This window comes from Formica exsecta, unplaced genomic scaffold (genome assembly GCF_003651465.1).
Source record: "Formica exsecta isolate Colony F162 unplaced genomic scaffold, ASM365146v1 scaffold201, whole genome shotgun sequence".
Lineage (NCBI taxonomy): Eukaryota > Metazoa > Arthropoda > Insecta > Hymenoptera > Formicidae > Formica > Formica exsecta.
This window is the reverse complement of record NW_021849308.1, coordinates 75,724-86,980: the sequence shown is the minus strand read 5'-3', so window position 1 is coordinate 86,980 and position 11,257 is coordinate 75,724. Positions and strand designations below refer to the sequence as shown.

The 11,257-nt window shown below is 33.8% G+C and overlaps 3 protein-coding genes across 3 annotated transcripts in view; 1 reads left to right on the top strand and 2 right to left on the bottom strand.

Annotated features, from left to right (window-relative positions):
* LOC115234671 (beta carbonic anhydrase 1) overlaps positions 1-2,392 on the bottom strand; it is a 7,557-nt gene extending 5,165 nt beyond the window's left edge. Inside the window, exons 1-2 of the mRNA XM_029805893.1 lie at positions 2,045-2,392; positions 276-360 (exon numbers count right to left, since the gene is read on the bottom strand). Of these exons, the coding sequence (XP_029661753.1) occupies positions 276-360; positions 2,045-2,137 (178 nt within the window). The 5' untranslated portion in view covers positions 2,138-2,392. The remainder of the gene's footprint in view (positions 1-275; positions 361-2,044) is intronic.
* A 511-nt stretch (positions 2,393-2,903) lies between these two features.
* On the bottom strand, positions 2,904-4,885 carry LOC115234672 (ras-related GTP-binding protein A). Its single transcript, XM_029805895.1, has 6 exons — positions 4,725-4,885; positions 4,476-4,575; positions 4,027-4,411; positions 3,725-3,940; positions 3,529-3,644; positions 2,904-3,457 (listed from the first exon to the last, which is right to left on the bottom strand). The coding sequence occupies exons 1-6, from the start codon at positions 4,734-4,736 to the stop codon at positions 3,366-3,368; spliced, it is 921 nt and encodes a 306-aa protein (XP_029661755.1). The 5' UTR covers positions 4,737-4,885; the 3' UTR covers positions 2,904-3,365.
* Positions 4,886-5,588: 703 nt separating this feature from the next.
* LOC115234699 (protein Jumonji) overlaps positions 5,589-11,257 on the top strand; it is an 8,926-nt gene continuing 3,257 nt past the window's right edge. The window contains exons 1-5 of the mRNA XM_029805988.1: positions 5,589-6,336; positions 6,525-6,694; positions 7,082-10,553; positions 10,657-10,882; positions 11,023-11,175. Coding sequence (XP_029661848.1) covers positions 6,251-6,336; positions 6,525-6,694; positions 7,082-10,553; positions 10,657-10,882; positions 11,023-11,175 — 4,107 coding nt within the window. The 5' untranslated portion in view covers positions 5,589-6,250. The remainder of the gene's footprint in view (positions 6,337-6,524; positions 6,695-7,081; positions 10,554-10,656; positions 10,883-11,022; positions 11,176-11,257) is intronic.

Genomic DNA, 11,257 nt, shown 5'->3' with positions numbered 1-11,257 from the left:
ATATATATATATGTAAGATATTAATCTGGATATATATGGTATTCCCATGATTTTTCTCTATCCAAACAAAATATTTGGACCAATAAAAATATATTAATATATAATTGAAATTATATCGAATATCGTACACATCTCGTTAGAGAAATCTTTGTCTTAAGAAGCATCGTATTAGAGGAAAAAAATACACTGCGCTCAAATCGAAAAAGATAAAAATGAACCAACAGCGATAACACGTGCGAGCGATCGAGATAATGCTATATAATAGATTGTCGTACCGACAAACATGTCCCCAACGTTTGTTTCCGTAAATCTAGTTGGGATCATCCGAGAGTCCATGCAGGTAAAGAACACTGCTTTCGGCTAAAGATAAAAGCAACAATATACATCAGATTGTGATCTTTTGTTATAATTATAACTGTAGCTTGCAAATAGAGTGGAAGGTCTTTCGGTTAAATCTTTCGTCATTTCAATTCCTTTGTTGACTTTTACCGTTAAATATTTGAAAGGGTTCAAAATTTACATAATGAGGCTGTAACATTTCTTCTCATAAATTTTTTACATTATTTTTCCTTGAATAAAATTATTGATATCCTTAAGAGAGAGAGAGAGAGAGAGAGAAAGAAAGAGAGAGAGAGAGAGAGAGAGCATAATATAAGATCGTAAAATAAATTGAATATTTTATATATACTGTACTATATATTTTAGAGTAGAATAATATATCTCTCCTTTATATTAAAAGACTTTAGTAAGAATCTGGACTTTTTACTGATTGGCTTTGGCCAAAAATAGCAGAATCGATCGAAAATATTAAAATTTTCAACGTTGTAATTAATCTATGTAAATGTTTTTCTATATATAAAATCAGGTCACTATTTATTTTTGTCAAAATTGTCCGTAATGTTCAGACTTTTATTTGAGGGTCGCTTTTCACCAATAAAATACAGAATAATCGAAATCAGGTTTGAGCATTTACGCGTAAAATTTAATATTATATATTATTATATTATATATATTGATATTATATATTTTATTAATGGTTCTTAATAATATAATTCTATTTTTTTTTGCATTCTGACATTTAATTTATAATAGTTACGTAGTTCATATCCTTATTTCTATTATTATAAAAAAGTCCGTATAAATATTATGTAAATAATACATAAACAATACATGTAAATGTAATTTAGAAAATCACGGTACAATCCTGATTGCACGAAATATTTCCATCTTACATTACCATTGATGAATAAAATAGATGTTCTGCTCTGTATATATTCTATTGTATCGACAGAGTATGCTACCGGTAAAAACAGAACACACTGTAATCTACTTTTTACATCATGTAATATCGTCGGTAAGATCTTTTCTAAATGCCACGTACACAATATTTATATAAATAGACTGCGCGCTCCTATTGGAAATTCGATGACAACATTAGCAAAAGATGACAATAGAGAATTAGATGTTTTCCTTTTCTGATTGTGCATTTGATAGAAAGAAAATGAAAGTCGTCTCGCTCTTACATTCTCTCTCTCTCTCTTTCTCTTACTCTCACTCTTCTATTTTTCTTACATCGCTCTTTCCCAAAGCATTTTATGTGACGGAGAGACATCGATCTAAACGCATATTTCTGTCCTTTAATTTTATTATTATTTGTACAAAGTCTATTTATATATAAGTTTATATATACGTGAAATATGACATTCGCGACATTTTAAAACCAATACCGTTAGATATGATGAGTATTCTAATCAGTTATTGGTCAATCAAGTTATTGGTCAATCAAGGGTTCAAGGTCATAATTTTAGGTCACTCTACATTTAAAAAAAATTGTCCGATTGTGTCAAATTAATTAAATTTATGGATTATATTAAGTAAATTGATTTGCAATTTTATTTTGGGTAAATGGCCCTCGATGCGCGTAAAAATTATATATCAATAAGTAGCACATGGACCCCCTATTGCTATAGCAATGTTACAGCGCGAGTACTTATGCACCGAAAAATCATGCGAGATTTTTTTCTTTGATATCATACGAGCGTACCTCGGGATGATCTCGGACTTGTTGAAATTGTTTCACCATCCCTTCCCGATGACACTTTCTGTACTTCATGATTCCTTTGAGTATTCTGTCCATCGTAGCATTCAAGCAACTAACTATGAAATAACTGTTAAAAATTTATTTTCCTGAATGAAGAGCAATGATAGTTCACAATTCCGCCATTTATCGACGCGACGGCGGGAAATTTAATTTTTCTTTGATTTAAATCAATTTAGATTTAAATACGTTTTTTTTAAAGTCAGCCACATCTTTAGTTCCAAATATATTTCAAGGACTAAAAATTCCTTCGAATATATATGAGTGGTCTTACAATAAATTTGAATTAAATTGAAGTGATATATTAATGAAAAAAGCAAAAGCTTAATAGCTTCTAATATTAAATATTATTTCTGGTTCATATCGGAAATTTTTATATTGATTCTCTTTAATTTATCAAAAAGCAAGCATAAAAAAAAAAAAAAAAAAAAAAACGGTTTGTGATATTAATATATTTTTTATTTACACATTTTTTTTTTAAATACACCTTAATCTGTTAAATCTCGTACACAAATTTTTTACTTATGGTGTAAATACACCATAGAACATCTATCCTACATCATTAACATTTATCATTTATCAATTTTACCATTATCATATGACCTTTATCATATTTTAATGCAACAGGCTGTATAATTACTTGAAAATTTATTTTATATTTGAAAGAAGAAAATTCTCAATAGTAAAATTTATCAATGAGTACATAATTAAGAGCAATCGCGATTATCTTTACCAAAAACTTTTACCATTGCGAGTCATATTCAAGACCTAAAGTCTCAGATAGACATTCAGTTTTATATTGTTATATTGTTATATATTTTGAAATGTATATTGTGAATTATATAGTAATACATGCAGATACAAAATAAAGACATATTACCGCAATGATTCATTTATTACTAATATTCATTGGGTATTGCAAGTTGACTTGGTTTATCGTCATAGACGTATTATATCATATTCATATATATAATATAAATGATGAATTTATTTTATATATTACGATTTAAGATATCGATAATCGTCAGCCTGCGTTAGGCTCTTTCAGACACGTCAATTATACATATACTTACTTTGTCATAGACGCTCATGTTGAAAACTGTACATTATAAAGTATATTTTGTGACCCGACTTCGTTAACGAACATGTTCTCTCAATCACATGCTTTATTATCTTAACGGCACAATGCAAAATTCTGAGTTTCGTAAATTCAACAGTTATTAACAGATTGGACCCGGGTGACGAGGCGCCTGGGTCGCGCCGACTTCTATCTGCTTAATGCCGAGCTCTGACTAGCGCGCTCCAATTTTTCGAAGTGTTTTCGCGCGTTGCGTATGTTAATTAATGTTGCCGCAGATGCTGAAAGAATATAACGTATGTTTTAACAACACAATTTTTAAAAATACAGTGAATAAATTTTGAATACTTACGTATAGTTGGGTCGGACATGATGACCATTACATATGTATTCGAAGTAAATATATCAATAAAAGCCGCGAAATTGCTATTTCTAACTTCCATGCTTTGAAACTGCGCCGCTAATTTACTGAAAAATTAATAATGTCTTGAATATTACATTTCTCACTCTTATTAATACCTTTTCTTTGTAACCTATAGTCTACTTACCTGCAACTCAATTTAAACTGTTTTATTATATTGGAAACTTTCTCAAAGCGATGAACATCCCTATGAAATTGTCGCTGACAATGGCTTATTACCAAAAAAGTCGCTCTTTCAAATAGAAGAACTTCATCTGCATCGATAATATTGGCAAACTGATTCAAACTTTGCTCAAGTTCTTTCACATTTGGAATCAACATGTATACGATGGACGACCAAGCCCTAAAATAATAACGATTAGTACTGGTTTGTAATCAGAATATTTGGAATACTACATTTGCTTATAAAACTTTGTTTATAATAACTACCTGTATAAAGTTTCATCCCATATACTAGTTCTAAAGCAAGTGCATTCCAAAGGCAAACTCAGTCTTTTTAGATCTTCCTCTCTCTCCCTAAATATATAATCACGTTGGTCCTCTTGTACAAGATCCATTTTGTGAACGAGGCAAAATATTTTTGCTTCTGGACTATTCTGTAGTATCGCTTCTAGACAGCTTTGATAATAATGCATATCTTTGTCCAATTCTCTTGATTCCACATCAAAGACATAAATTAATACCTCTACATTTCTGAATATGTTATCACGCTGTGATGCAAAATAATTTTCCATAAATGCTTCTTGGCCACCGCAATCCCATAAATTCAGCACCAAATTGCCGAGAAAACGAACGTGAGAGTGTTCTACATCAACTGTAACCAATTATTTTTTTTTAACAAATCCTGTAGGAATAATTATTATATATAGATAACTGACTTGTTGCTCCTAGACGATGAGTATCCCGAGCGATGTAATTTGCAAAAATAATGCTACGCATGCTCGTCTTCCCGGAGCCACTTTTGCCCATTAGCAATACCTAAAAAAAATATAATATTCACATACAATATTCTCATTCAGATGGAGTCATATATATTTGTGCACATTAATAAAAAATAAAAAAAATAAAAAATAAAAAAATCCACACAGATCCTACTCTCTGTATTTACACAATATTCATATCTTTACCTTCTTTTTCATCTCGGATGGATAACGTGCGTTTCAGTATAACTGCAAGAAAAATATCCCAGTCCTAACTTCGCAATGACTGACTTATCAGCTGTTCCGCCCTGGAAGAAGTGAGAATCGCACACAGCACAGAGCACAGTTCAGTTTCATCCCTACTTCTTTCACTCAAGACAAGGACAGAAATAGCATTCTGGGTATTTCTGTCCTTCTTATGTTTCCACGCTGTCTCTCATGGCAGGAGCCAATCTATATGTTTATAGTAACTATGGTCTGGTCTATCAGGCTTCTCTCTGGGCGTTTTCCAGCAAGGTACACAGACGACACAGTGTACTACACATTATCACGCGATTGGCTATATTTAAAATTTCTTCATTCGACAGCCAATCATGTGATAATAGTCGCTTTCCATTTACATCAGAACTCAGATAATTCTCACTTGCGTTCTCTCTCGCTCGCACGTAGCATACATGCGAGTGAGAGAGAACGCAAGTGAGAATTATCTGAGTTTTGATGTAAATGGAAAGCAACAAATGTGTAATACACTGTGTCATCCATAGACATAGTATATCTAGACCGAGCGTTTGCCTTTATTTAAGGAGTGGGGGTAAAGATACACGTAGAAAAGGACATACTCTGTTTCGTGCTCCTTGCGTTCTCTCTCGCTCGCACGTAGCATGACGAAAGAGAGCGCTATGCTCTGTGCGAGCGAGAGAGAACGCAAGGGGCACGAAACAGAGTATGTCATTTTCTACGTGCACCTCGGCTCCCACTCCTCAACACTCGGTCTAGATATACTATGTCTATGGTGTCATCTGTGTACCTTGCTGGAAAACGCTCTCTGTTGTTAGAAACAAAGAAGTATCGCTAGAATTTGGAATTCTTCGAAAATATATTTTATTGGATATATATTTTCTATTAATTTTAACTAAAGACACGCAAAAAGCATCTAAAGATTTGTGATAATTTATTTATGAAAAATTTAATATACTTACATGCGCATTATAGAAATGGGTCTTAAAAAAATCGATATTATTTCGCGCGACGTATCTATGTATATTCGTATCACAGGTCGGGAGAGATTGTGGTATTTAATTTTAATTTGACATAATAAACCATAATAAACAACTGTTGTCCGAGCAAAAGTGTGAAGGTAGTGAATTTTTTGGAACAACGTGGACAACTATAATTTTTATCGATATATATATATATACATCTTGCGATCAGCTGGACTTACCGCGAATAATCTGGTTTGGATTAAATCACCTGGCATAATTTTTTCACAAGACGATTGGAGCCATCATTATACGTCGACGATGTTGCACGTACACTCGTGTTTCGCGATTTCCAACGATCGTCCGAGATATCGGTTCTTGTGAGATTATTTATCGGAAACGTGAAGTCAATCTTCGTGTACGAGATGCATTTAATCGAACATGTTCTAAACATTTCATGAAATCGTTAGAACGTCGATTTTATACTCGCCCCGCGTGGCTTGTCATTAATATTTAAATCCCCGTTGTCTCAGAATGGTTCTGAATCGTAACGATAAGAGGAAGAGGAAAGAGGGAGATTTGGTGGATCTTATGGAACCACTTTCAGAATCTCCAAAGAGGTAATCTTTGCATATAAATCATTCCTAATTGCAACTGTCACAATAATATTGTTCTGTTCATAAAAAATAAAATACATTTAAAAAATATATATTTGTAATGACATTTATGTTTGTGTGTTTGCATATTTAAGTAGTAACATTTAAAAAATATATTGTAATATTAAATTAGTAATTTTTATTCACTTCAGGACCAAAGTTCACGCACAAAGAAAGTTTGCACAAGGTGCAAATACAGTGTTTAATACATCACCTACACCTGTCAAGGATAAAGAGAAAACTAAACCTGCCATGATGACAGAATTAATAACTCATAAACGTCCAAATACAGAGGACTTTCTAACGTTTTTATGCTTCAGAGGTTAATTATTATTATATCATATTATTATCATATTAAAAAAAAATATCAAACTTTATTCTATATTAAATCTATTATTTTTATTTTAACTTCTCTATCTTCTAAAGAATTACATTATACTATACTTTAAAGAATGCATACAGATAAGCTTTTGTCTCCATACTATTTATTTCATTTATTGATAAGATACAAACTGAAATATTTTGCAAAAGTAAAATATATATATATAAAATATATTCTGGAATCCAAGAGAGAGTATTAGTATTGATTGTTAAAGAAACTATGACATTTAATTTAATAAACTGTTATGATATTTTTTGATTATAGTTACAGTTATTCTAATTAGAATCAAAATATTTTTTTAAATGATAATTTTTTCCCCAAATTTAGGAACATCCATTTTGCCAGCCAGTTTGAATTTCTTCAACGTTGGTAACAAAAAAGAGAAACAAAGGCCTATATCAGCTCGTGCTTCTGCAGATAAGATATCATCCTGTACTAGTACTTCTATAGAAGTCCAGAAACAAGACACATGCCAGAAGAATGTGACAAAAGTAAAGCCTGTTGTCCCAGATAAAAAGAAAGTGCCTAGTACAATACACAAAAACATTACCAAACTTAAAACAGCAACATCTACAGTTCAAGCGCTTAAAAAGAAATATCAAGAGCAACGCCTTGCTAAACAGAGGATCAAGAATAAATTCAAAGCCACATGTGTTATGAGAACACGATCATGTACAGAGAGATCTATGATGAAGGCTGGTATTCAATTGGCGCCGAGAAAATTCTTACCTGGAATTGAAACAAAGAGACATGGCTTGAGAAGTGGTGTACTGCCAGATAAAGGCAACAAATCTTTATCAAAGACAAAAATCGTGCCACCTAAACCCAAGAAGAAAGTTAATCTGAAACTGAAAAATAACGACACATATACAGATGTATCTGAAGAGGAGCATGATGAAAAAGATGATGAAGAAGAAGAGTTACCTATGGAAAAGTCGACATCACAAATAAAACGTAACATACAAAAAAGTATTCAGAAAAAGATTTGTACCAGAAGTAAATCAGAGATGAGAAGAGTTACGAGATCACATAGTGGCATAATTTCTTCGCAAAATTCCTCTAGGAGGCCTACTAGAAAAACTAAGGAAGCAGCTGCTGTGTATATGGAAATTCTTGGTAGAAAACTAGTGAGCCCGGATCTAGAGAATGAAGATAACATTTCAATCGAGAGTTTTCCCGAATTGCCAAATGCTCGTAGGATAGCGCAAACAGAAAACGAGCTCAAAGCCAAAGTAAAACAGACTAGTACGAAAACTGTTAGTAAAACTAAGGATTCTAAGGTTAATTCTTTTAACAGTAATGGTAATAAGCGATTGGATAAGAGCAAAAACAACAAACTAATTCTAAAAAGCAAACGTCTAATGAGAGTGCAGAGATATTGCGAGGAAGATAGTGACGAGGAATCTGAAAGCTCGATAGAAACAAACAATACGAGACCTATTACCAGACAAAGTCTTGGAAAACTTGACAAACCAATTGGTAGGAGCCTCAGATCGTCCTCCAAAAATACAGCTGTACAATCAGAAGTACAAAGTAACACAAATAACAAACCGAAGATTCAAGCTCAAAGTTGTATAAAATCTGCTAAGGAAAAATTTGTGATGAAACGTAAACGTGATCAAAATTTGTCTAAAACATCATCGTCAGATAAAATTAGTGAATCGAAACAGAAATGTTCTAAAAATGATCAGAACAAAAACGTGGAATCCGAAGAGGAAACATTGGGAATGTTGCTCAATAAAATGAAAAAGAAAAAAGAGAATGATGGAGAAGGAGAAGAACGGATTTCGGATAATATTAATAATATGAAAGATAGCGAGACAATTTCCAATGATGCACAAAACACGAATATGAAACCGGATCTGCCAAAAATATCGGACGATGAGGAATCGTTTCGCGGATTTACTAAGAAGGCGATATCAAAAGTTTTGAATTCGTGTCATGCTAATGTTAATTTACTAGAATCAGAATCCAATAACAAATTAAATTTAATCAAAACAGACATACCAAAGCAAACAGCGAGTCAGAGCACAACTTTAAATAATAAAGAAAAGACTTCATTGATCGAAGCTAGTTCCTCAGTCGCAAATATATTAAATGACGAATACAGTATATGTATGCAAGATCAAAAATCGATATTGGATCTGTCCCTCAAAACACAAAGCTCCTTATTACCATCGATTGAACAGGTACAGAGTAAAAAGTGTAATCACGAGAACGAGGTTTCTCCTAATCTTATAGATATGCCGTTGTCGACTCTGCACACAAGAAAAGAACGGGTAAATATGTCGACTGAACAAATAGAGAAGTGGCTGAACGAAAGCTCACTTGCCAAAGAAGAGAGCAAGCTGGAAATGGAGAATGTTGTGACCTTCAAATATGAGCCTGCGGAAAAGTTGAAGGCGGATGTTTCGCATCTGTCTATCTCGACGAAGATCCAGCATCTAGTACGTCCCGTCAATGTAACACTTTCGAAATTAGCGGAAAAGATAAGTTTGAAAGACCGTACTGCGATCATGCAGAACAGAAATATAATACCAGTAACATCCGATGTACATAACGTCGAAGCGAAACAGCAGAATACTGCCAATAAAAATAAGATTAATACCGAGTTTGTGAAAGAAATTGTTAAGAATAAATGCGAAAAGACAAGTAAGGATACTGTTCTCGCTGAAGATACTAGCGATACTGTGTCAAAGTCGGATCAAAATTCGACGGACGGCTCTGTAGAGAAGAAATCACCGACGGAAAAGAAAATATTTCAACTGCGAAAATCCTTTATACCTAAAGTTAAACGTAAGTTGGTAATTCCGAATGCGAATGCATTTTCACCGGAGAACGAGAGTAGCGTTTACGCGTTTGAAAGTGACACCGAGATTCCCATTAACACACCCTTCAGGAGGAAGATGAAGGATACCACGAAGTCGATTGCTACAACCGCAGAGACCAAAGTAATTGCTGAAACTGATAAATCGAATTTTAAGAATTGTGGAGCATCGACGGACGGCAAGGAAAAACCGCCGACCGATACTGAGACACTCGCGAAGAAAGAACAGGAGACGCAAGGCCCGATAAACACAACGAATACGACACTGAATAAGTTTGAACTGCCCAAGAATTTCGCAGGCTTAACCAATGTTCAAGTATTACCGCTCGATAAGCTCACGACGAGTTGGAGCAACGTAAATTGCAGTGCTTCTATAGCGGTGCAGGTAAATCTCGACGAGACTACGCAAGAACAAGAGAACGATGCGAATCAGCAGAAGAGTACCGAGATATCTACTCAGACCGAAACGAGTAACGAGAATGATGACGACAACGACGGACAGCTATTTTACATTCCGTTGCAAGCTGTTACGAGGAGCGGTCCGAACTTGGTACAAGGGCAACAATTGATACAAGGTGTAGCTGTTAAACTCGGCACGGAAGGACCGACCGGTCCTAATCAAAGAGTACTACTTCGGGCTAAATTGGTCACTAAGCCACCATTATCCGTAGCGCGTTGTCCACCGATAGGAACGGTACAGCCGACAACGCGTACTCCACCCAATCCCACGGCGACCACAGTTGAGCAACAACAAGTTCCGTCGACCTCAACGACCACAATTGTTTCGACCGCGGTGACAAGTATGCCGGAGACACAACCGATATCACCGGTGAAGAATGATATTTCGGTGCCAAACTTGAATCGTCCAAATGTCAGTACGAGCGCCAACAACAATTTGGAGAAACTTACGAAGTCTCCAAAGTTATCTAGGGAAAGGAAAACTTCTATAGATTCGACAAAAAGTGGCAAGAGGTATATTTAATATTAAATTTTCAACATATAGCGAGAAATGTGATTGTAGAATTATTATATACTTATAAATCTCAACTATGCTTATATGATAAACATTTTCTAGGACGCAAATGAAATGCAAACAGAAAACACCTGAACTGTACTCCTCAAGTAATAACACACACTTTCCAAGTGCGAAAAACGGAAATAATGAGGCCCGCGTAGTTGAGGCACCAACGTTTCATCCAACAGAGAAAGATTTTCAGGATCCTTTGGAATATATAGACAAAATAAGATCGATTGCCGAGAAGTTTGGAATATGTAGAGTCGTGCCTCCACCAAATTTTAAAGTAAATATTGCATAAAAAGATATTAAATAGATATATAATATACATTAATTATTTATTAAATACACACACACACATATAATAGATAATAAATATTATTTAAGTATGATTATATTAATACTACGATTGTATTAATCTTTTAGCCAGAATGTAAAGTATCTGATGACATGAGATTCACCGCTTATAATCAATATGTACATCGCATGCTCCATAGATGGGGTCCTAATGTAAAAGAAATGATGGCTATTAAGAAATATTTAGCCACTCAGAGTATTACTTTAACTCAACCACCATGGGTAAAATCATTTTATTTTCTAATATTGTTTATTGGATATTGTGTAACTTGAGAAGAAATTTAAAGTTCAATTTATATATATA